At 43.0% G+C, this 26611-nt stretch overlaps 1 protein-coding gene across 2 annotated transcripts; it reads right to left on the reverse strand.

Moving 5' to 3' along the window:
- LOC117560109 (coiled-coil domain-containing protein 138-like) lies at nucleotides 1-25860 on the reverse strand. Of its 2 annotated transcripts, none has more exons than XM_034236882.1 (14): nucleotides 25712-25860; nucleotides 25145-25184; nucleotides 24696-24801; nucleotides 24499-24599; nucleotides 24002-24165; nucleotides 19251-19370; nucleotides 18349-18426; nucleotides 18034-18144; nucleotides 17311-17463; nucleotides 17068-17184; nucleotides 13228-13414; nucleotides 9810-9983; nucleotides 7050-7188; nucleotides 1-1030 (listed from the first exon to the last, which is right to left on the reverse strand). In XM_034236882.1, exons 1-14 carry the CDS (start codon nucleotides 25790-25792, stop codon nucleotides 904-906), a joined length of 1698 nt encoding a protein of 565 aa, XP_034092773.1. In that variant the 5' UTR covers nucleotides 25793-25860; the 3' UTR covers nucleotides 1-903. The 2 variants fall into 2 exon arrangements, with proteins under 2 accessions (XP_034092773.1, XP_034092774.1); XM_034236883.1 differs by having other exon boundaries at nucleotides 901-1079.
- Between the last annotated feature and the right edge of the window lie 751 nt (nucleotides 25861-26611).

Below are 26611 nucleotides of genomic sequence, written 5' to 3' on the forward strand. Positions count from 1 at the left end.
CTTAATGTAAAACAAGAAATTCATTGATTATGCAAGAACATAATTGACAGCTTAACTGACCATGAAAATCATTGGCTGTAGCTAGGGCGGGACAATATGGAGATAACATCACAATATCTTTGGCCCAAAAAACTAATTTTCTAGACTATATGGTAGGGTTGACAATTTGCGCTTTCACAAAATAAATACATTTTTATACAATGTTAATTTCACACAGATGACTGAGCCCTTCCAAGCCCGCCGTTAATTCAGGAATTCAGATGCTGTAGTGGCCTTAAAAAAAATTGGATGCACTCTTTTTAAATTGGAACACTTCCGAGAACGTTTTTAATATCGTCCGTAATTGTTCCAGTCCGTCCAATCTCCTCCATCACCCAACACCACCAGTGTGTCCCATACTGAGCCCATTACTCCCACTAACCCACCCATGCTCTGGAATAAACAAATAAGACACGTTTATAAAAAACACATGGATCCCAGCATTTCATATGCAGTCCCGTCTTAATGTCCTTCAGTTGTTTTTGTTTATTGTCATTAAAAAGCTTCCCAGTCACCGCCTCTCTTCCTCTGAGCACATCAGACACCCATTAAGTTCGCTGGCAAGCATGACAATCACAGAAGGAACAGAGGACAAGACATCAGATTAGCATTGTGGGATAGAAAAACAATAAGACCGAGAAACATGCTGAAGTACTGAAACACAAAGAGAGTCACCTTCATCCTCACTGGGAGGCCTGGGTTGTTAAGGCCAATACTAGAGCATAAAACACGTGTGTGTGTGTGTGTGTGTGTGTGTGTGTGTGTGTGTGTGTGTGTGTGTGTGTGTGTGTGTGTGTGTGTGTGTGTGTGTGTGTGTGTGTGTGTGTGTGTGTGTGTGTGTGTGTGTGTGTGTGTGTGTGTGTGTTATTGGAGGTTGTGGAGGATGGACCTGAGGTTGATGCAGAGGAAGTTGTGTGTGTGGTTGGCTTTGTGATTGAGCTCTTGTATTTGGAGGTGGAGGGAGGACCGCTCAAACAGACGGCGGTTCTTCCTGGACAAAATCAAAGAAATACGCAACAACCCGTCAGTCCAAAGACAGTCTGTGAAAACATAGTCCCATGAGTCAGCAAGAGCGATACAGATCTATTAAACGATTACAAATTCTCAAAAGCATCGATACATATCATCATCTTTAAAATACGCCTTTTTTTTCAAGTGACTATTGATCATTTCCGCTCAAGAGCACCTAGTTCGTACACATTCAATGCTACAGGTGCTAGGCTAAATAGATAGAGAGCTCAGTGAGTATGAGGTAAGCAATTTCAAATATTTTAATGTAGAAATGCAGCATTTGTTCAATCTATTTGTCTGTGAATAAATGCTACAACTCCTTAAAACCCAACCTATTCCTGCGTCTTGCTGCTGATTATAGTGAAGGGGGTGAGCCCAGATGTGAGGAAGAATTTTGGCCCAGGCTCACTTAATGAGGGCTGACCTTGAAGGTTGACCAGCTTTTCACATTTAAGAGACAAGCTGCTCACCAGCTTTGACCAACAGCAAGACCTTCAACAAATGGAGGACTTTTTTTATTATTTTAGTGAAAAGAAAAGATTGTTTATCATTGTAATGTCTGACAAAATCCAGTAATAACAATGCTAGAGTTATACTTAAGTTGCTTTGAGTTGATATGTGTGCAACTGATTGGGTTAAATGGATGTCAAACACAGGAAGAGGAATCACTAGCGTTATTATTAGTACTCATCATAATTAAACCTGTTATGGTCTGTATAGGATTATATGTCGATCCCATTGTTGAGATATTCAAATCTGGACCAAAGAGGTCAACGGACTTTCTTCATAGTTTATAAGAGCAACATTTGCATTGCTAGATTCACGATAAAGATTGTTGGAAATGGTGAAGGTGTGGATTTCTTATGACCACAACAAACTGAAAGATTGTGCTGACATAACAATCATATGGTTCTATTTCGTATATGGCTTCGCCCTCTAAGGCTATCGCTATTGGGTAATCCCCCTGCGCCCCCGCGCAGCACTGAAACACTTGTAGTCCACGCCCACCCGCAAGGTGGGCCCCACCCTCGGGCTCCCTTCCGGTATAAATAGGAAGGAGGCCCGACAATCTGCTCCCTCTTTTCTTCAGAAAACCAGCACAGTTACTGAAGCACAGCAAATTGAGAATCATCATGAGCAACAACTGCGTCCGTGATTGTTCCTCATGTGGCTCTGGGTTCATAATGAGTTATGACCAGCACACAGAATGCGAATCCTGCCTGGGGTCAGAGCGCGCGTACGCGGCTCTAAACCAGCAGGTAGCATGCACACACTGCGCCCGTCTCCCCTCGGGCGACAGGAAGCGGAGAGCGGACGCTCTTGCTGCTGTGGCCGAGGAGGACGATTGGCCTGTCCAGGCTTACGAGCCCGCGGACGGGGCCTCGTGTCCCTGGGGCCGAGTGCCGGGCAGGAGTCCGAAGAAAAGCAACTCCTGCCCCGCCTCCCTCCACGGTTCACCGTTCGGTTCTCCCCTCCCTCCTCTCCTCCGGACGGGGGAGACAGAGTCGGAGCAGGGTGCCAGCTTGGCGGCCGAACATGCTTTCCCCCTCTCCGTCACCACAGCGCGGCGGCGAATAACATCGTGCTGCTCTCCAACTCGGTGGTGACACTGGTAGAGCGGTCCACCACCGAGGCAGAGGAAATCAGCAAGGCGGCCAGCATGGCGCTCATTCTGTGCGCGTCCATTGCTGTCTTCCAGGCGAGGATTTCCGCGTGGGTGACACAGATCCAGCGCCACCTCTGGCTGAAGCAGGCGTCTGTTACGGAGACGGCCAGAAAAGTGCTACAGGACGCTCCAATCAGCCCGGACGGGCTGTTCGGACCCCAGTTCCACGCCATGGTGGAGTCCATGAAGACGGCCACGGAACAGGCGGATGGCATTCGCCAGCATGTACAGCTGGCTCCAAACTGCAGAGCTCGTTAATTAAGCCGGCTGCCACTAATCTGTTGATTAAGTAGACAGCAGGGCTCGCTGCAGAAGCCTGCCGGTTTTAACCTCGGTTAATAACCTGCAGAGCTCGCGGCATTCCTCTGTCCGAGATACGCCTCCTACACACGGTCATAATAAACCCATGAGCGCCGTTATAACGCCTCATGTGGGCAGCACTGCACACACCTCCATCCATCCCATGAGCGTGTACACGCCTCATGATTAGAGTCGGAGTGAGACGCAGCGTGTGGAGGCCCCCGCGCAGCCCTTTCGGTCCAAGCCCACCTGGGGTTGCCTCACGCCCTGTGTAAACCAGCTGCCTATAACCTGTCGGTTAATAGCCAGCAGGGCTCGTTGCTAAAGCCTGGTTTTAACCTGTTGGTTAATAAACTACAGAGCTCGCGGCATTCCTCTGTCCGAGATACGCCTTGTACACACGGCCTTAATAAACCCATGAGCGCCGTTATAACGCCTCATGTGGGCAGCACTGCACACACCTCCATCCATCCCCTGAGCGTGTACGCGCCTCATGATGAGAGTCGGAGTGAGACGCAGCGTGTGGAGGCCCCCGCACAGCCCTTTCGGTCCAAGCCCACCTTGGGTTGCCTCACGGGCAGCGGCGGCAGGGGCTCTGGCGTGGCTCGTCACCATGACGACCAAAAAAACACATCTCGAGCGTGTGCGCCCGCTCTCAGAGTTTTTCTCAGAGTGGCAGCGCGTGGGTCTGATGGACAGATGGATGAGCAGGCTGATCAGCAGAGGATACACCCTGCAGTTCGCCTCTCCCCCCCCCCCCCCCCACAGTTCAATGGGATGGGATACAGGAAACACTCCTGTCCTCCCAGAAGCTATGTCTTGTGCTCCAATCCGAGCTGCTGGAACTCCTGTTGAAAGAGGATATTTCCAGGGTTCCTCAAAGGGAGGAAAATCAGGGGTTTTCACTCCCGTTATTTTTCTAATCCCGAAAAAGACTGGGGCAATGAGACATCCTCGATCTGTCGGTATTCCACATGCTGACGATCAAACAGGTGCTGGAATGTGTTCACCAGGACGACTGGTTCACTTCCACCTGAAGGATGCATACTTCCACGTACCCCTCATCCCAAAACACAGGAAATTCCTGCGTATTCTCATTTCAGGGAATATCAGACCAGACAATTGTCTGCCGTTTGGATATTTCCTGGCTCCTCGCATTTTTGTGTAGAGAAGGCTGGAGCCACTACACAGAGGAGGGATGAGAGTGTGTTTTCCTCTGGACGACCTGCTATTTGCTGGCTCGCTCCAGGGAGGAAGTCGCTTTACATACGGTACATCTCGTATCACATCTGTCAAAGCCTGGGTTTCATAATAAATTGGAAGTAGAGCTGTCCTCTTCCCTCTCAGACAAACGTTTATCTGGGAGTGGAATTAAACTCAGCCAGCAGAGCGCGGCTCTCGCGGCAGCGAGTGGAGGAACCCACACAGCCCTCTCCGTGACGCAGCTGCTCGGCGTTGGCGTCAGCTGGTCACGTGATAATCCCCTTGGGTCTCTTCCAACAGAGGGACACTCCAGAGGTGGTTCATTCGCTGCAGAAGCCTGCTGTTTTTAACCTATTGGTTTATAAACTGCAGGGCTCGCGGCATTCCTCTGTCCCAGATATGCCTCCTACACACGGTCATAATAAATCCACGAGCACCGTTATAACGCCTCGTGTGGACAGCACTGCACACACCACTCATCCTCTGGGTACGCCTCATGATGAGAGACGGAGTGAAATGCAGCGTGTGGAAACTCCCTCGCAGCCCTTTTGCCTCACGGGCAGCGGCAGCGATGGCGTGGCTCGTCACCATGACGACCATTACGGCACATCACAGAGAAGCCTCTCCCCCCGGCAGTTCCATGGGATACAAGAAACACTCCTGTCATCCCATGAACAGTGTCTTGCGCGGTTTTTACTCCCGCTATTTTTCTAAATCTCGGAAAAGAACGGGGGAGTCGCCCCGTTGCTGTACAATCAAACATGTGTTGATTTGCACAGACAACAGGCCACGGCTATCGCCAGGGAGGAGTACGTTCTGCGCAGCTTCTGAACGCAGCCAGGCGGCTGCTGTTCTGGGCACGCACACACGTTGCTCTCCATCAGAAATTAACAGAAGGGCTCGCAGAGCGCAGCAGCCGTTGTATGCGAGGAGTATGGAGACTCAGACCTGTGTCACGCACACTGGCTCCTCAGTGGGATTTGGCTTTGGTGTTACTAAAGCAAAGCCCCATTTGAACCTGATCAGGTTCCCCTTAAACTGTTATCAGCCAAAGTAGTACTACTTTTGGCTCTAACAGAGAAAAGGGTGAGTGATTTGTCTGCTCTCTCTGTGGCTCCGTCATGTCTCCGGATCCAAGGAGATGGCAGTTCATCTGTTTTACGCCTAACCTGGCTTCATGCCTAAGGTCATCACAACTCTTTTAGGTCAAGAGTGATCACCCTGGCTGGCTTATTCCCCCCTCCTTACAGGTCGGAGGATGAAGCCACGTCTCATCTCCTCTGTCCTGTAAGCGCGCTGTCTTGCTATGTGGCGCGCACAGCGGCCTGTCACCGTTCTCAGCGCCTGTTTGTGCACTATAGAGAGCGCTCGATCGGGCAATCTCTGTCTGCACAGCGCCTGTCATACTGGCTGTGTGAGGCTGTGTCACAGGCATATGTCTCCTCTGGGGTGGATCCCCCGGAGAACATCAATGAGCACTCCACCAGAGGAATTTCCTCCTCCACGGCTTGGCACGGAGGAATGTCAGTGGAAGACATTTGCACTGCTGCATTAAGGTCTTCCCCCTATTCATGTATTCAATTTTATTTGAGGGAGGTCTCCCATTCCTCTCTGACACACCCTGTACTGGGTGTCCTGTCAGAGTGAGTGACGTCAGGGAGCCAGCTGTGCGCCTCTCTCCTGCCTATCGGCACGCGGAGAGCGGCCCTTTTTCCCTCTTATAGGAGGGATGTTCCTTTTTCCTCTGACACACTTTGTACGGAGTGCCTGGTCAGAGTGAGTGACGTCAGGGATCCAGCTGGGCGCTCTCCTACCTGTCTGACACGCAGAGAGCGGCTGTTCCCCCTCTATGATCGCTGGGCAAGGTGGGACCTTCGTCTCTACTTTCTCACAGCGGCCGGTACGTATTGTTCCCAGCCTTCACCCCGTCAGGGAAGATAGGCATGTTTTGCTATGTTCCAGGGACGGTGATGCGCCATTATGCATGGCACAACAGGCAGGGGGGTGTTATTGAGCAGGTGTGTCTGTGCTTCTAGTGCCGGGCGGACCCAGTGGGGCGCAGACTACATCATGCTTCGCCCTTAACCCAATAGCGATAGCCTTAGAGCCTACTGTAACCCCAGCTTCTATGCGTAAATGGCGCAGCCCTCTAAGTGCTGGGCCCCACTGGCTCTACGAATAGCTGAAGAAAAGTTATTTAGTATGGGAGCAGATTGCCGGGCCTCCTTCCTATTTATACCGGAAGGGAGCCCGAGGGTGGGGCCCACCTTGCGGGTGGGCGTGGACTACAAGTGTTTCAGTGCTGCGCAGGGGCGCAGCACTGAAACACTTGTAGTGGGGGGATTATTGGGATTACCCAATAGCGATAGCCTTAGAGGGCTGCGCTATTTACTCATAGAATCTGGGGTTACAGTAGGTAACCTCAGATTCACAAGCTGGGGAGTGTAACACTCACAAGGGGCCACAAATGTGAGGGGTCATGAGATAATCAACAGGGTAGAACATTGAAAAAAAAAAACATGGTGCAGAACTTTATGTTTTTTCTTTGCTTTTTTCTTGAAAGGCTTTTAGGCTTTTTAGGAATCACAAGAAAGATAGGGAACCATTGTTTTTATCTATGGCAAAGAGTAGAAAGTAAGGGAATATAGGTTTCATGATCATAAGGGAGGTCAAATGTATGACCCAGGTTATGTAGGTCAGATAAGGATCAGTCTATGTCGACACGTCAAATAGAAATAAAACCTGCATTTAGTTCATCCTCCTCAGGAGTATACTGTAGATGCCCATGTTCAGAGTGTTGTATCTACAGTATGCAGATGAGTGTGTCTACCTGATGGTGGAGAGCTTCTGCAGAAGGACGGAGAGCTTCTCCAGCGTCGGGAGCTCCAGACGAGGGTTTTTGAGAAGCTGGGCGGCCATTCGAAAAAACTCTTCACAGCTACACGCCTCAAGGAAGGGATTTAAGTAGCCTACAAGCACATAAAGAAGCAAAGAAAGAAACCATCAAAACAATTTCTCTAACGAACAACACATTTACATTTTATGGTAAAACTTCTGAGAAGACGGAAATTATCAACTTCAGATTTACATACTGTAGCAGTGAAAATACAGGGATGCCAAAGCAAACCATGAAAACACTTTTAACGATCGAGTGAGTTGGACAGGAACAGGGACACAGATGCTGGTGAGAGAGACTCTGTGATGACACACACACACACACACACACACACACACACACACACACACACACACACACACACACACACACACACACACACACACACACACACACACACACACACACACACACACACACACACACACACACACACACACACACACACACACAGGGAGATGAAACAGTGAAAGGACAACAGCATCTATCCACACAGATGGGAGCTGCACATTTTTTAATAAAAGCAAATGTGGACCTCATGAAGGCCTTCAATTTGGGATTCCTGGTAAACAAACATTTGTTTCTGCTAAAGTCACATTCCTGCTGCTTTTCAAACTAACTCTCCACTGTAGTCCACCACGCACCGGGGTAAGAGAATACAATCTGAGCCACAGAGGGACTTTTTTTTAAGCTGGTACAGAAGTTCTGCTGGCATCAAATCACAGCGCAGGATTGGACGGAGAAGAATGGGATCAGGTTCAGATAAGGAAGGATATAATCTGATATGAAAGATGAGGCAGGAAAGGATAGTTTGGTCAGTTTCAGTTATAACATCCTTTCACCTCGTCTTGAACTGTTTCTTATTTATTTTGCATCTTTAACTAAAACTTCCTGACTAGTGAATATTTAGGGAAATATCTGCTAATAGTGTATTTTAATAATAACGTTCTTTGCAACAACTTTCTCTAATGTTTTTAAATCTTCCAGACCTGAGTGAGAATCTTTTCAAAACTCATGTGGTTATTGTCATATAGGTTGTATTATTTGTTTCATTAGCAGCGATATTGAATCCAACAAATGTGTGCAGCACCTTTGCTCATACTGCTTCCTCTGATGGCGCTTTATCTTATTATTCTGTGCTACATTCTACATTTATGTGGATACACAGATACAGATGGAGATGGACACACACTCACACATCACAAACAGACATATTACCTGTGGTTTTTTAGGTTTACAGCATAGGGGGAAACATATGGGTAAACAGTCCTTGCCTAAAGTAGTTTAACAGGTCAGGGAGGGCTTTTTAACTGCAAAGCTATGAAAACAAATAACAAACACTTCATTACTGTGGCCAGCGTGGAAAGAACACAAACACTCACCAAGCACATTCATATGTTTCCATGACAGTTAAATATACTGCATGCAGCAGTGTGGTAGTTAATGTACCCACTGTTTGCCAGACATCCTTCAGAGCCAGTTTGTGAGATGTGTTGTGTAACTGCTATGTGACTGAAGTGCATACAAGTTGTCAGTGTGACCACAGAAGTCCTGCATGTGTGTGTGTGCATGTGTTATGTGTACAACTTAACCTTTTTGTTTTGTTTTCTTTTATGGGCAACCTTCAGGTGCAAACCTTTCTCCCCCTCTGCCTCACCCTTTCCCCGTTTCTCCTCATTACTGCTTGTAAAATGCACTAATTAGCCAGACTTACAGCTCCTTAAAACACACAACTGTAGGTACACACACACACACACACACACACACACACACACACACACACACACACACACACACACACACACACACACACACACACACACACACACACACACACACACACACACACACACACACACACACACACACACACACACACACGGCTCCGGCCAAAGTCACCTCCAGCATGTGGTTCTGCTGCGTATTACCGTAGCAACCCTAAATGATGCGGCTCATAACCCGCGCGAACCTCCTGCAGCTGTGCTCTCGTCTTTTGTCTTTCTATAAAAAAGGCCGGGAGGCGGTGGAGGTCCGAGGTTTATTGACAGCTTCTAAACCTTTTTTTGCCTGACCAGCGATGATTGATGTGAGCTCAGACAAACCGTTACCTTTCACATGTGGTTTTTATATGGGGATGATATGGAGTCAATCTGAAGGAGGAGCTGGTATAAATCAAAGTTAATAGTCGTACAAAAAACTGTCTGTAAATCTCGGGGCTAGAAGAGGGATCACAGCAGCTTCGAGGCCACGGCAACTACAGGCCGTTTCCTAAGGAAGTGTACAAGTTCACACTCAGACATGTTTAAAGTATTTCAAAAATACTCCACTGTGATTATTTTTAATATGATGAGGTTTTAAATAGTAAAAACGGGCTGGAAGCATATTCACAGTATCCAATCTCTGAGAAATGCTGGAACTATCTTTTGCACCAATGCGCATCAAGATGGTTAGCCTAACCGGAAACATCGGAGAGATTTAGCCATACCTTTGACTCAATTGAGATGTCTGCTATGAATCAAAATTATTCTCAAAGACGGAGATGTTAAAACTAAGCTACTGCTAAAAAGTCATTTCTGTACTGTCAAGTCTGCCCTGCACTGGAGGGTTTCGGTTTCTTTATCACTGTTGTGTGGATTTGTATCAACAATCGCATAGTAGGCAGTGATTTGCTTTGAATTTGAAACATCTACTTACGGGATTGTTCAGCAAGCTGCATGAGGATGTCTACAGGTGTGTGAAGCCCTCCACGGCCGGCCCGGAGCATCGACAGCAGCACACGCACGCCTCCAGAGTGGAGGAAGAGGCCTCGGCTCTCCTCAGACATCAGCTCGGTGCGCAGACTGTCCAGAGCCTGGGCTAGCACATCAGCTGCAGACAGAGAGAGAGGAATATTTACTATCAGACATACTTGATTAGATCTTAAATTAGGTTTTTAGATCCTATCAACCTTATATTAACTGCTCGACTTTCAGCTGAAAAAGATGGTTGATGAATTGGCAAGTAATAGAGTGCTACATTTAGAAAACAAGCTAAATTATGTTATTTCTATATAAAAAGCTGTTTAAACAATAACTCTCTTTTCCCGTCTCTTTTGACAGAAAGGGCATTTCTTGGCCCGAATGTAATGTGTGGTGAATAGCTAATAAACGACAGTATGAAGCCAAGCACAATGAGAGGACACCAGAATCAGAATCCCTTTATTCGTCCCACAGAGGGGATTTTTGCATTTGTTACAGCAGGAAAAGAGCCAAAGACAGCTTAATATTACCCAAGAAGCATGCATTAAAAGATATTAAAGATAAAAAAGAAAAAGTTCAAAAAAAATTGCACAACAAGGGTTGTTATAGTCTGTGCTGTTATATGTGCGGGGGTCTACCAGGGACCATGATGTTTATATGGTCTGACCGCACCAGGAAAAAAAACACCAAGAGAGTTTGGGTAAAGGTCAGTCGGTACTAAGTGTGACGACATCATTCATTATAAATTAAAGTCTTGTCCGACCATGAGAGAGGAACTCCTCCATGAGATGTCAAATGTCAGACCCGACAACAAAGGGAAATGTGTAATCCACGGTGGATTTTGATGGACTAATCAAGTAATCATTGCAACACTTATCTAATCTTTGAATCTTTGTTTTTGTTGGTGTGTAGCTGCAACAGCACAATTATCTTCCATCTACCCTTTCACCATCTTATCCCTAATATCCAAGGCTCTTTCCTTTCTTTCTTTCTTACACTCCACCACTGTACATTTGCCTTAATGCTTGCCATCCTTCTACATTCACTTTTGGCGTCCAGAATCCTCTTTGCCTGTCATCTTCAAATATACGATCTGTGATCACCTCATATACTTCTGAGGGTTTCTGAAGTTCTCCGAAAATGCTTTTCAAATGTCCGAAAGGGTTGGATTTATACAACCTCACATGGGATAAAAGCTTTGTCTATTTTATGCTGGGCTGATTTTGGTTAGCTCCATCTCAGAATGGTACCCATTATCTGTAAGATCCCATCAAATATGAAAGGGAAGAAACATCTCTCCATTAAACTGAATCTAGTTTCCTGTCAATCCACAGAAGAGGAGAAAGAGAACCTGGTGAGCAGACTGACAGAAAATAGTCTCTTAAAAGACATACTGAAGACCCTTCAAGCATTACGAGCAGATGGAGGGTCAGTTCAGAAGAGTTTCATCAAAATATCAGCGGGTATGTCGGCTGCACCCACTGAGGGCACTAAGATGTATAGTGTGGAAGGCAAGGGGGCAACATTTGGTAAATATAGTAGCGAGAAGCTTTGTGAGCTTCATGTTTTCCAGAAGACAAAAAAGCCGTAAAATAGACATGACCAAGTTCCAAATATGGGAGTTTGATTACAATGAATCTTCTGGGGAGCATGAGTGTTTGTCCCAGTTTTGTAGACTCTTCCCATACTATGTTTTTCTTAAATTCAAAAATAACAATCTGCCGGTGACACCTAGTCAATAGGATACATCCTCTGGAGACCTTGAGTATCTGTATCAAAATGTATTGCAATCCATCCAAAAGGAGTCAAGACAGTTATAGAAATATCCACTGGGAACAATGTATGCATGTCCAGGAAGTCATGGCTATCCATTCAATTGTTGTTGAGACAGTGGTGGACTGACAGAACTGGCTTGTGCGATTCAAAACATGTATTTGCCCAGATTACAGATGGTGTGCACTGCAACAAGGTACACTTGCTCTGCACTTATACTGAAATATGTACTTGTGTTAGCTTTGATGGGAAGATTTTGATTAAAATGTGGAGTGAGATGTTTACACAGCCTGTGAAGTATGTGTAAGCAGCACTTACATGTCTAACACCCTGCTCTTTCTGTGCGTTCACACCTACACAGGTGGGTGTGAGCAGAGTGGGAAGTGATAATTAACAGCAGATTCACACACACGTTTTGTAGGTCGGATCATGTTTCTTTTATAACCTGCTTTTTTTATTAATCAAATTATTATTAATATAAAGTAAGTGTTATCTTACTAAAGACAAATAATGAAAATAACTTATTTCACATTATTTTAAAGGCCTTTATCCAGAATAAAGAAAACGTAGCATAGAGAAGGAAAGCATATCATGTTTTTCCTTAAAGTCTCTTCTCTTTTTATGATTATTGAAATTGTACATATACAATTGAATGTATGAGATTGGGTATTTACATCATTACATACATTGATCACAGACACTATTAACGATTCATTTTTAAATACTTAAAGGTGGGGTAGGTAAGTTATAGAAACCGGCTCGAGATACACTTTTTGTTATATTCCATGGAATGCTCTTAACATCCCGATAGCAATGAATATCTTAAATGATTTGACAAAAAATCCATAAAAAAATGTCATCTGTGGAAGCCGTAGCGCTGTAAAAAGCACGACCAATCATTTTAGCCGGCCCGGCTAAAGTAACTGGATGGCCTACCTGCCTGTCAGCCTTCCATCTGTGCACAAACTTATCTCGTGCCCTCATTGGTCATGTGCGCGTTCGTGTGTGTTGGAGGAGGGGCTCTGTAAGGAAGTGGCAGATTTTTTCCGGCTGTGTATTTTTTTAATTCTAGCGCACTCGAGCTGGTTTCTCCAAAATTACCTACCCCACCTTTAATACATTCATTATCATTTTCTATCTCTTAAATTAAGTCTGTTATAACAGCAAATATAATTAAAACAGGTATAAGTTCTTGGTTTCAACACAGCAATTAAGCATGCCCCTTAGAAATTCAGATCTCATCTTTGAAGCTAAAAAAGCGTCCTTCTCTTCCGAAAGAATGGGGGGGGGCGAATCATTTAAAATTAATAATATTAATTAACTAATAATATGTTTATATATAAACATCTTTAGGTCTTGGACAGTTCAGGGGATGTCACCTTGGGCTCTAGGAAATTGTCAAATTTCCAAATTGTTCTGACACAAAGCTCTATTCCTTTATGAAAATAAGCCATCGACATACTGTATGTATCAATAAAGATCATAATAGTAGCTAGCTCTACCTGATGCATTATTCTGACCCTATTTCCTGCATTATGACCCTAAATAAACATTTGTTTGCATTTTAGCTTTAGATGGATTTTTGTGTTTGGTACCGTTACCTTGCGTGACGGTGTGGAGGATGATGAGGTTGGAGAGGATGCGTGTGTGAGGCTGGGGGCTGCGGTACAGGGGCCAGCTCCTGCAGGGGGGCCGCTCTGGATCTTCAGACTGAAGCACCGCTATCTGAGCCGGGGTCTTTGATACTTCCTCTCCTATCCGCCGCAGAGTGGCAGAGAGTGCTACATGCTGTGGAAACACACACACACACAATGCATGACTGCATCTGCACTCAGTTACTTTTGTTATATAAAATCATCTGCCAAGAGTAATTTTCATCCAACACTGGGCTTCTTCTCAGACTTCCCCGAAGAACTAATGGAGCCAATAAATCATCACAGTTGTAAGGGAAACGTCTGTGTAACAATGCAGGAGGAGTCACCGACTCAGGAAAGAGACAAGGGAAGAGCAGGAGCTTTGATGTCAAACACTGATGGTTTATTTGGAGCTTCGGCCGGAGAATTCACATCACAAGTCCAAGAGCCAGAGGTTTTGACTTCACGGTAGAGTTGCCACGTCAAATCTGAAGAACTCTACCCCAGACCCATGTATTTAGCTAGTTCAGAGAGAACAAGATAGAATCATAACACCTCTATCAGCTGACGCCAACAGGCAGGAACAGGGAGACAGAACACTAAGAGCACAGCAGCCAAGGTTACGAGGTGCGTGTGCTCAGTCAGGACAGTTTGAACTGATAAACTGGGTCAAAGTTATGGGCCTTGGAAAATATTTCCCCAACAGTTACTATGCAAAATCTATGTATCTCCAAAACAGTGAACAGCTGGAAGTATCTACACACACATCCCTTTCTGTCTTCTCTCTCCTCAAAGTGTCCAACAACTGTATAGGAAGTCTAAGATTTTTAAATATTCCATGAATGCATTTTGGCCCAACAGTGTTGGGTTTTTGTCTTAAAGAGTGAACACATGTTGCAGCAATAAGGGAGCATGTGATTCCAGTTTAACATCAAGCATGTCACTGTACAGATATGACATGGTCTGACAAACAAACATGGGAGGGGGCCAAGCTCCCTGCTGAGGACTGAAGCTTGGAAGTCGGAAGCACTGGGTAGAGTATTTGGGGGGGGCTATAGGATAATAGCCAGGTTTGGAAAGCTGGAAAACAGTGCGCTGAAGGTAAGGGTCAACACAGGCTCATATTTAGCCTTCACAATAAGATAGTGGGAGGGGATAATAGGGCAGAATTGTCCTATCATGCCTCACCCCTTCAGCCACAAACGCCTACAGTATTTGTCATGGGGGGGCTCTCGAGGGACTCATGGCCCTTATTACAGCCACACACACAGGGACAGGCTGTTTCCCCTCATGTCTAGACTGTGTTGAACGCACAGAGACAGGCAGGGGACTTCAGATAACCACGCTCCTCATCTGAACACAAGATGAAACTCGACAGGACCTCCAAACATAAGAGCTGTCGTGCTGTGAGGCGAGATGTGGTGTTAGAGTGGATATCCCCTGCTTCAAGTGGACGTGTACCTCTGCTATGTGTAGTAATGTCTCTAGAAGGTCTGAAGGAAAACTGTGCGTTGGGTTTCTGCAGCGAGGATGTGGTGAAAGGGACCCAGCAGCTTTCTGTAGAATTACACTCTTCTCCTGCAAGGCCAAATGCCAAGAAACTAAGGAAAGGTGAAGGCCACAGGATTTATAGCCTGGATAATCTGTTTCTTTAAAGAAGACATTGGTTTTCTTTTCATTTTATGCTCCCTTTCGCTGTAGACTATTCGATTTTCCGGGAAACGGTTGATTATTTTATTTATAAGACAACAACCTAAATAATAAGTAAAAATGTGTCTTTTTGTTGTTGCAACTATTTTACTAATAAATAACATAGCAGCACATATTCCAGTTTATGGGTTAAGGTGGTACTTATTATCTAGCTAGGTCATATTTTAATAGGCGTCACAATGTTTACTATGTGTAAAATCCAGACATTCTTCAGTGAAATCTATAAAAACAATAAGCCAACAAACTCCACATGTCCAATTATTATTGTTGTTGTACTTTATATTCTTCAATCCTTTAACTTAGTTTTGCAGCAGGCAAGTTTACCGGAAAGATTGATCATATTTAATAATTACCCCAGTGTTTCCCCTAGGATGGAGTCATAGCAGCGGTGCTAAGGCCCAGCTAAATGTGAGCATGGAGCGCGTGGAATTGTTCTGTGTGTGCACGTGCGAAGTGCGCCCCGCCAATATGTTTCTATGTGTCTGCCAGCACAAGAAAGGATCTTGAGGCTTAGTACATACAGCAGTGTTTCCCATACATTGATCTATTTGTGGCGGGCCGCCACAATTAAATATCGTCCGCCACAAATAGATCTCATAAAGAAAAACTTAAAATTATTATTTTTATTTTTATTTGTTTGGGGGTCTAATGGATAAAGAGGTGGGCTGATGATCGGAAGGTTGCAAGTTCAAATCCCGCCTGGAACACCACCACTAGTGTGCCTTTGAGTAAGGCACTCAGTTACTCCCGGGAGAATGTCATTGTAAGTGGCTTTGGAATAAGGCGTCTGCTAAATGCTTAAATTGTAAATTATATTATTGGGAGAATAAACCCCACAGATCCTCAACTCCGATGTGTCTCACTCATTAACAGTGTTGGGACTAACGTTACTGTAACGCCGTTATTTTTGGCAGTAACTAGTACTCTAACGCATTACTTTTTAAATGCAGTAACTCAGTTACCGTTACTACATGGTGCGTTACTCCGTTACTGCGTTAGTTTTTTTATATAGTCAACAGCCAGGCGAACATAGATGAGAACTGTACTTACAGTACTTGAGTAAATGTACTTTGATACTTCCTGTGTCACATGCAGAGACGGGCTGTGGGCGTGTTTGTGTTGTTTACTAACAAGACTATCATGGCGGCGGCGGAGCTCAAGTCTAGTTTCTCCACCTGGAGATATTCTCACTATTTCACTTTTGTCGAGCACAAAGAAAAGAACGTTTTAGTTAAATGTAAGTTGTGTCTTGTCGGGTCAAAGAGCCTATCTACTGCCCAAACCAGTCATTCAAATCTCTTAAAACATCTGCAAAAACAACATGCTGGGACGAAGCTAGTAGCTAAGACCACAGAGACTCAACCGACGCCACTCCACCTCCACCTAAGCAACAGCGGCTGGATTTTAACCAAAGGACTGTTATCCAGGGAAAAGTCGATAAAGCCATTGCACGGTATGTTGGAGAACACATGCAGGCTATTGCTACAGTGGAGTCACCCGCTTTCAGGGAGCTAGTTAGCATGATAGCATGTCCGGGCGGCACACGGCATATGGGACGGAAAACTTTTTCCAACTACCTGGAGAAAGAATATACAAAAATGGAAAGCCAGCTAATATCGATGCAATCCAGATTGCATATAATGCATGTCAAGTTGATCAACAGATTGTATTATTCTCCAATGCAATAACAGTACTGAAATGAAGGCTATAAGGGCATTAATGGGAGCCCTTTTTTCAAGTAACCAAAACGTTATGCGTTACTTTTCACAGTAACGCATTACTTTTGGGTGTAAGTGACTAGTAAAGTAACTGAGTTACTTTTGACATGAAGTAACTAGTAATGGTAACTAGTTACTGGTTTTCAGTAACTAGCACAACACTGCTCATTAACAACGCAACAAATTGTACACTGTGGCAATGTCTCAAGATTTAGCTAAATACACCTTTATTGAACATACAGTAACACAAATACTACAAATCCACATAACAAACAATCAAAACGGGTGCTTTTTAGCTTTTTTTAATACAAAAAAATATATCTTTTTTTTTGGTACCTGGCTGCAGCGCCGCTATTTGTATATTGGGGAAACACTGTACCTGTGTGCTGCTGTCCATCTGTCTCAAAGCCCAGAGGATGAGTCGAAGAAGGCTTAGAAGGAGGTCTGGTTCCGATGAAGGAGTGTGATGAAGCTGATCTGCTAATAATGGCAGCACCTAAGGAACCAAAGTTGACTGTGACAAAACATCTCTAATGCTCTTTTGTGGTCAGGACATAAAAAATATGCAATACAGTTGTAATAAAGTTCAAAGACCACAGTAAAGCTAAAGGTAAAATTCCACCTTCAGGCATCTCTCGTTGAGTACGATCTCTGGAGGCAGACAGTGGCCGAGACCCTTCTCTTTGTTTCCTGCTGCTGATGAGAGCGTCTGTTCATTAAGCACCCAGTCCAGGAGAAGGGCCTGGAGCTTTAGAGAGGTGGGACTAGAGCTGCCCTAAGGGAATGAGTGTACAAAACAAGGTTCAATTACTAAACCAGGAACGTTGTCACCAAATTATGACTTTTTATGGTTATAGTTGCTAATTTTATTAAACCCTTTTTATCTGTCATATATGTCTTGATATGGATTCTACAAAATGTCATGCATGAAGTCACAATGAGCACAGAAGAAGTCAAGATTTAAGGAAACAGGACTAGAAAAATGTATCTATTTTAAGTTCAGCTACAGGTGTATCCAGAACAGTGTGAAAATCACATCAAGACTGTGGTTCCACTGGGGAGTCTGAAGATGCTTATCAAAAGCTGAACAATGTTTTGTAATGAAATGAAAGATCATTTTCAAAATGATAAATGAAGCTGTATCGACAGAGCTCCAACCTCAACTGTATCCACTGGCAATTCATCTTCATTAACAGCAGTTGTGTGATGAGAACCACATTTTAAACTATGATTTATCATGTCAGCTGGCAGGGTGAGTGCAGCTTGTGGAAAAGGCAGTTGTACTATTTCCAGTTTGTGTGTGATTTGTGTTTGTGTGTGTCTAAACACGCTGTTGTTGAACTACCTTGTTGTTTGATTTTCCACAGGCAGCCGTTTTCTCCTTTTGGGATGGTTTAATCATCTCTGTGCTCACTTTCTGACAGCCTTTCAATGCAATGCTGTGCTCATATTTCCTCTGAAAAGAAAAATATTATTATTGATCTTGAAACCATATGTATTTTTGAAATCTTTAAATGCAATTATATGTCCATGCTACAGGAAATACATGCTTTCAATTAAGGGAGCACATGGTTAAGATCATCATGATACATTTAAAATTGTATGTTAGAAGTGCTTTCCAAAGAAAACTGTTTTGAAAACACACATTTGTCAGATTTACCTGTAGGTTCTCAAGTCTAGCATGCACCCTCTTGGATTGGCTCTCCAACTTTTTATTCTGTTCAATGATCTCATTCAACTGTTGGGTTAAAGAAAAGTAAATGTAATTTTGCAATGCAAGAACCAGTCTAGAAACACATTTCTTAATTTGTTTCATAACAATGCCTACAAATCAGCTCACTTTTTGAGCCAAGAGGGCTTAATCCAAAAAAACAAAAGCACTTCAAGGTCCAAACTAACACTAATACCAAGAAAACAATGCAGATTGGCAGATTTTAAACCACTGTTGTATCATTGGCAGATTTTAAACCACTGTTGTATCATTCAAACTCTGAGAGGAGTTAGGTCATAGCGCCCTCGTGTGGCCTAAGGCACTAACTGTCGGGTATGAACCTCTGTTTCTTCAACTGTTATTAAGTAAAGATTTGACTGTTGGTGACATAATTAAGGAAATAAATGGAAAATAGAGTAAAAAATGGACTGGCTGTTGACAGATTATGCAGGCTTTTGATATTTTTCTGAAAGCAAAACTTGTTTTAAAACATTTTCGACCATACTGATCAGAAAGCCTGCACATTTAAACAAAATCATAAAATCAAGACCCATCATAATAATACAATAATAATAGTTCATTGCATTTATTTTAGCACTCTTCCAAGTGCTCAAAGCGCTTTACATTACATCATTGCATCATGAGCTTTTAATCAAATGAAAAAACTCAAAAGTCTGTCGGTCCAAACATTTGACCATGAATTTAGCCATGAGTTTATCCATGGTATTCATGGTAAACATTTCAGCCCCTGATGTCAATTTCCTTTCAGCATTAAATAGGACTTTATGAAACCTTAATGTTTTCAACAAAAAACAAACAGACAATCATGGTCTAAATGTGTCACTTCTCACCTGTTTCCTCATGCTGTCGTTCAGCCCCTTGATGGAGTCGAAGCTGGCCTTGAGCCTCCTGCTCTCCTTGCTCCTCTCTCGGAGAGCTTCCTGCAGCTTGCTCAGCTCTTGCTGGTGTTTCTGTGTGACACATCCATACAAACCGTTTCATTTATGCACAGTGCAATCACAGCAACAATGCCTGAGCTGATTAGTGAATCATTACATGGACTTGAGTGTGCTATTCAAAATCTATTATTGGTCAGTTGATTGCTTTTTCCTCTCATGTGATGCGCAACTCCTTACTAACCATGACAGAAATGATACAAGTTTAGTTTGATTTGCTTCATAAAAATGAAAGAGTCATAGATCCAGCCGGAATAATACATTTTAAGGCGAGGACAAGCTTGCTGTGGCTATCCACCTTCCAAGACAGCTTTCCCCCTCTCACAGACAACCTCTCCTGGGCTTGTGTGTGTAGCGTATGAACATGGATGTGTGTATGGGACCTGAGTTTTTGTTTTTTATCTAGCGCACACGTTGTTTTGAGGTTTGTCTTTCTTTCAATTATAGATAGCAAGACTAATTAAATGATATTAAAATATAATGCAATGGTTATTTTGGCTTCCAATGTTTTTTGTTCTTTGTTTATTTTTTTTTATCTTTATCCGGTCATTGTGTCTTTGGATTAACTTAAAAATAGATACAAAAAGTGTATATGATTATATGACAATGATAATTAAAACTGCGGTCGCAGATGTGCGCGCATTGATGAGCGGGCCCTCGCGTCTGTGCGCCTGTCGGGGAGGGCCTCCGGTCGTCCCGGCGTCAAGCAGCCGCGCGCGAGTCATTCTGCCCTTTACCGTTTGTTTACTCACTAATCACATCTCCCCTGTTGTTAGGCTATTTCTTTTTTAATACAACGGCTTTCATTGTGAGGCAATGTTTACAGTGAGAACAGCTGCTGAGGTCAGTGCAAAAAGCAGAACAGTGTCTATGATATGGCTCAATAATATATGTAACAGGCCTACATTTCACACTTTATTTGTAGGCTTTAGGAGATATCTACAAATAAACAGTAGGGTTAGGGTTAGGGTTAGGGAGTGTATAGGTGTCTGTTGTAATGAATATGCCGCCAGCAAAGGGCGTTGTTGGACTAACAGTGGGTGCGTGTGTGCGTGTGTTTGTGTGTGTGTGTGTGTGTGTTTGTGTGTGTGAGAGTTGATGTGCCAGGCAGACAGGCAGGTCTCAGTAGCTTATCTGACATATAATTGGTAAAAAATTGTACATTCTCCGTTAGCCTACGAGCTCCCCGTTTGAGCGAAGCACTATTCCTTCTCAATGTAGCATGACATTGGATATGCGCTTAACTTGTCCTGGATTGGAATTTCTCCGAACATTTCCCTAGGAGGAGTTTGCAAAAATGTGCTTAAAATGCATGAGAAATGCACATATTTGAAAATTGCCACGTTTTTGGGGGGCGGGGCTAATGGAAGGCAATTTGAAATATGTCCAGGTTCATAAGAGCAATGTGTATACCGCGTTTCGTGAATATTGGAAAACCTATGTGCGAGTAGTTTGGAGTAATTTGCGAAATATAATTCGGCAAAAGTGGTGTATTCGCTGTTAGCTTACGACCTCCACGATTGAGCTATCAAAATGTGTCTTCGCTATTTAGCATCATATTGGATAGGGGATGAACTTGTCCTGGACTGGAATTTTTCCGATCATTCCCCTAGGAGGAGTTTGCAAGAATGTGCTTAAAATGCATGAAAAACTAAAAAAATTCTAAATGGCCGACTTCCTGGGGGGCGGGGCTAATGGAAGCTATTTACAAATATGTCCGGAATTCCATGAGGAATGTCTGTGCCAAAATCAATGAAGTTCTGAGAAACTATATGTGACTACCACACAATAGGGGGCGCTAGTGAGCAGTTTTTTGGAAAAGTTACGTTTTTTTTTTACATTCTCGAAAAGGACGTGGGCTCTGACGTGTGTCCCAAGTTTTGCGTCCGAAGCTCATTTTATGCTATCGCAATTTAAGAAAAATGTATAGGCCACACCCACATTCTGCATTTGTTGCGACACTTAAAATCTCAGTTCGTAGTCACCCCCAGAGTATGTGTAAAAAAAATTACAAAAAATTCGTCCATCCGCTCTTGAGTTATACATTGGTGGTGTTTTTGGCGTCCCCTATATTCCAAAATGAAAATGCTTTGGTGTTCCTATTCCCCAAGACAGACTGAACCTATCCACCAAAATCTGTGATATATGGATACATTGTTGATGAGTTATGAGCATTTCTTTCTAAGCCCCGCTTTTTCGCGAGTACGTTTTGATTCATGGCGGCAATATTTATCGTCTTAACATGCTCATTTTCTATGGCAATGTGTCTGACCCTCCATCAATGCTGTATACGAAGTTTGGTGTTGAAAAACTGAAAATTGAAATTTAAGTGAATATTTCACTGTTTTGAATATTATGCTAATAAAAAAAAAATGTCGGCGGAGCGTAGGGTTTCAAGAGGATTATTTGTAGAGCAGGTCCACCCGGATATGTGTGCAAAATGTCAGGTCATTTGGAGTTACGGTGCGACTTTGTACATTTATTCGGAAATGGGCTTTTGATAGGTGGCGCTAGTGAGCAGGTTGGAATATTTAACCCATTGACTCCAGAATATTGTATTTTTCACCAGTCCTGGCGTCCATGCAAAATTATACAACTTTTGAAGCGTCCTAAAGGCCTCAAAAACAGGAAACGCCAGCAGAAAAATAATAATACCACGAAGAACAATAGGTTCCTCGCACTTCGTGCTAGGACGCCGTTGGGTCCTAGCACTCCGTGCTCGGGCCCTAATAACAATAATGATAATCATAATTATAAATACTATAAGAATGATAATGACTATTATCATAATTATCTTAATTATCAGTTTACATCAAAATAGGATGAGAAATGAAACTGTCTTGGTATCTGAACATGGACTTATAGGCATTTATTTTGTATGTTTGACTTTATTCTTTTATTTTCACCCTGGAAATGGGTGAATGTATGTGTGTACATATGTATGTGTATGTATATATAGAATTCTGTTTATCTGTGTGAGTATCTTTTATTGACTTTATCCTGCAACAGGATGACTAACGGGAGAGCTACTTCTGTATAAGCTTTGCTTTCTGCCCCCCCCCCGCTTCTACTAATGTTGTTTGTTTTTAAGATGTATAAACTGTCTACATTGTTGAAATAGTAGAATAAATAATAAAAATAAATAAATATGGCCCAGCTGTAGTTGAACGGAGATGGTGAAGAAACATATAACCCGTCCCTTGTGTTGAACGTGTGTGTTACTGACCTCCTCTACAGCTGGTGTGTTAGAGCAGTGGTTCTCAAATGGGGGTACGCGGACCCCTAGGGGTACGTGAGATTTATTTTATGTTAATGAAAAAAAAAGATAAGATAAATATACCAATTTTAGGAAAAGTAAGGAAGTTTGAGCAGTGTGGGTTTTATATGAACAGAGTTACACATATTTCAAAACACGAAGTGTAATAACTGCAGTTTGCCTCCCTGTCAGAATGACAAAGATCCTCAGTGAAGCACAAGCCCATGATTCTCACTAAATTGAACAACTTATTAAAAAGATCAGTTCAATGCAACTAATGTTGTCTTAGTGTTATTGCATGATGTTAAAATTGGTTTGCCATGAATTTAGTGATGGATTGTAAACATTTGAAATTTAGTATTTAAGTGTTTCTCAGTTACAAGGTTGTTGTTTTAATAAATCAGACACTGATGGTGCAGCACTGCACTGTACCTCTTTAAGCATTTTGTCCCTAACAATTGTTTTTGCGCTGATCAGGGGGTACTTGGCTGAATTTTTTTTTCAAAGGGGGTACATTATTGAAAAAGGTTTGAGAATCACTGTGTTAGAGTGTAGCATCTCCTCCATCCTGACCAGCCTCCTCGCAGTCTCCTCTTCCTGCTGACTCAGCCTCCTCTCTCGCTCCTGCAGCTCTCTCTCTCGCTCCTGCAGCTCTCTCTCTCGCTCCTGCAGCTCTCTCTCTCGCTCCTGCAGCTCTCTCTCTCGCTCCTGCAGCTCTCTCTCCCTCTCCTCCAGCTCTCTCTCCCTCTCCTCCAGCTCTCTCTCTTGCTCCTGCAGCTCTCTCTCCCTCTCCTCCAGCTCTCTCTCCCTCTCCTCCAGCTCTTTCTCCCTCTCCTCCAGCTCTCTCTCTCGCTCCTGCAGCTCTCTCTCCTTCTCCTGCAGCTCTCTCTCTCGCTCCTGCAGCTCTCTCTCGCCCCTGCAGCTCTCTCTCTTGCTCCTGCAGCTCTCTCTCTCGCTCATGCAGCTCTCTCTCCCTCTCCTGCAGCTCTCTCTCTCTCGCTCATGCAGCTCTCTCTCCCTCTCCTGCAGCTCTCTCTCTCGCCCCTGCAGCTCTCTCTCTTGCTCCTGCAGCTCACTCTCCCACCTCTGCTGGCCTAGTCGCTCTGCCTGTATACAAACAAACATACAAACACTAATCTTACCATATGTATGTCTATATCTCCAATAAAAAGTTGCCAAATCCATCCAAAAATATAGAATAATGGGAAATTGCACAACAAATTCACAAAATATCATGTAATATAACATTATCTGCAATTTAAGATGGTACACACTTCTGTAGGTATCTCTTTAAGACACACTAGGAAACGGTAAATTCACATTTTCTGTGTCGTAGTTCTCCCATCCACATTTACTGATACACTGTCATTATAATGATTATGTTCTTCACCTTTAGTTGTTCATAGATGGTCATCATCTCCTGGTACACGTTTTCTAGCACTAAGGAAGAGGAACATCTCATGTCAAGAAGTCTGTGAATTCTCCACATCTCCCCATCTTTCGTATTGTCCTGGGCTCCGGGGCTCTCATCCAGAGAGGAAGGCAGAGTCACATCTGGACAAATATAGAGGAATAATAGAGGTATGTCAAAGTCAATGTCATTATCAGACCAAAAGGAGAAATCCGATTATCTTTCAGCAATATTAGGAAAGTAAGTGATTCGTATTTGTAAGAACTCAGTAGTGAAGTACATGGACTAATCAGTGAGGCCAATTTTAGGATTCATTATCTTGCAAAGTCCTTCACTTTAAATCTGCCATCACATTAATGTGGATTCAAAAGATTTTCCTAAGAAAATGTTAACCCTGAATTTAATTCAGCAGCTGCTACTTTGAGTTTGCTATGAATAAAACACTGTTGACTGGCAAACTGCTGTGACACACGCACCTGTTTCTGTAAACAGCGCCTGGGAGTACTGAAGCGGGGAACCTGCAGAGACCCCCCTCAGGTCCTGATTACTGCCATGCAGACCACGATCACTGCCAAACCTTAGATACAAAATAGCAAAACGTTTTGATCAAGGCATAATACTAAAACTAAAATATGAGAGATGGTATTTGTAGGATTAATCTCTTTTGACTTACTGGTCAGGATTATTAGAAACTGCTTCGAACAGCTCATATAAAGCCTTGCTGTAGCTTTTCAACTCTTTGCTTGGCCGCTTGGTCAACATATTCTGCCGTACTGCCTCTGAAATAGTTAACATAAAGCAATGTTATGCATATTAGGTTAATGTTTGGTAGATATTATGAAGCAGATGTGGATCAAACCAACGAGTGTGATTTGAATTAGACTCAGTTAAAACAAAGCCTATTATTGTTAAGATCAATGTACCTTCCAAAATCTCAATACACAGCAAAAGACAATATGGAATAGAGGGGTGGAGCAATAACGAATACAGTCATATCCTCTCATCACTTCTATACTGCTACATTAGTGAATATCAATAACTGTATCATGTTAGAGCATTGCTATAACCAGATCAATAACCTGTTATCTGAGCAAGTGGAGGCCCTGTGTGAAGTGCTCTTACCTTCACTTCTTCCAATTGAAATGTCTTCTGGTGATGGAAACTAAAACAAATCAGGACAAAGACATGTTTAAGGGAAAGGAATCTGCGATTGACATTGCTAGCATGATGCCTATTCCAACATACAGATAGCTTATAGACCACATTCAACTTGTAAAAGTCTTCAGTGGCTCATTCAGGCGGGCATTCAACGTTCATCTGACGTCATGACAACAAGCGAGCACTGCAACAGGTTGGTTCAATTAAAATTCATAAAAGAACTTCGTTTAAAACATATATAGGCTAACTGAAGTTTTTAATACAGTAAACATATTTGAACGTAATTTGTTATAAGGTTGATATTAATATGTTGCTTATTTAGCGTTAGTAACGGTGGACATGTTTTTTCACAAGCTAACTATTTTAGCTCAGTTAGTGTTATTTAACGTGACACTACCTATATATACAGTCTATGGACACTACACAAGGATATTGGTCATGCTAGCTAATGCGCTGTTTAACTTCAAATCATTTGAAGTTTGCAAACGAGCTGAATGAGTGTGTGACTTAAAGTTGTTGTTAAACTCAAACCTGCTTCCTCCTCTCCAAATATTTCTGCTTAAGCTGCTCGACTGTATCAGCAACCTCGGTGTCTATAAACTGTAGGTTCATAGCTCCTGTGTGTAGCTACACTATCGATAAACCAATGTGTACGGTTTTTCTTTTTTTGTCAAGAAAAGAAAGAATGTTGTCAAACGTCACAAAATGAAATCAACTTCCGGTTGTACCTTTCAAATCAAACCAGTGTAATGAAGCTGGATGGGCCTGTTTCTTGATGTAACTATTATTTTGAAATTCCAATTACCGAACTTCCGGTATTTCTCTACTAGACTCAGACGTTTACTTATTAACCATGATGGAAATACTAAGCATTTCTCAATTCACAGTTTGCACTTCCTAGCCTACAGTGTCTTCTCAAGGTCTGAGATATTCCCTGAATTTTTAATAATTTCCTCCTATTACTTTGGTATATAATAATGATATTGATAATAATAATACACTTTATTTATATAGCACCTTTCATGCTTGACGCAGCCCAAAGTGCTTTACTGAGTATGACAAATAATCACAATAACAAATGAGGAACATTATGTTACTTACTCCTATCCTCTACAATGCAGCTTACATTTGCCTAGTTTTTCAAAAATATTTGTGTTAGGAATGTAGGACATGAGTAGGCAACTACATTTACAACATAGAAATGTAGTATTATCTACTCCTTATATCTGCTTTGTTTCCCAAGTAGCCTACTGGTGACATGCACTGCATTTGTTAAAAATAAGTGATCTGATTTGACTTTTTTTTTAAGTCAATCAAGGTTTTTAATTTGTCTAGTTTTGATAAATGATCAAATTTCAACTCATTTCAGCTTTTGATGTCCTCAGGCAAACTCCTTTTTTTCTGAGGTTGATAGATTGAGTGCCTCACTGG

The sequence above is a fragment of the Gymnodraco acuticeps genome, unplaced genomic scaffold (assembly GCF_902827175.1).
Source record: "Gymnodraco acuticeps unplaced genomic scaffold, fGymAcu1.1, whole genome shotgun sequence".
NCBI classification, from domain to species: Eukaryota; Metazoa; Chordata; class Actinopteri; order Perciformes; family Bathydraconidae; genus Gymnodraco; species Gymnodraco acuticeps.

Coding starts and splice junctions, on each gene's coding strand:
- LOC117560109 (XM_034236882.1), bottom strand. CDS start 25,792: ATGAACCTACAGTTTATAGACACCGAGGTTGCTGATACAGTCGAGCAG. Junction 17,464..18,033: donor GTGGAAAATCAAACAACAAG/GTAGTTCAACAA, acceptor TCATTCCCTTAG/GGCAGCTCTAGTCCCACCTC. Junction 13,415..17,067: donor AGATGGACAGCAGCACACAG/GTACAGTGTTTC, acceptor GTGTTTCCACAG/CATGTAGCACTCTCTGCCAC.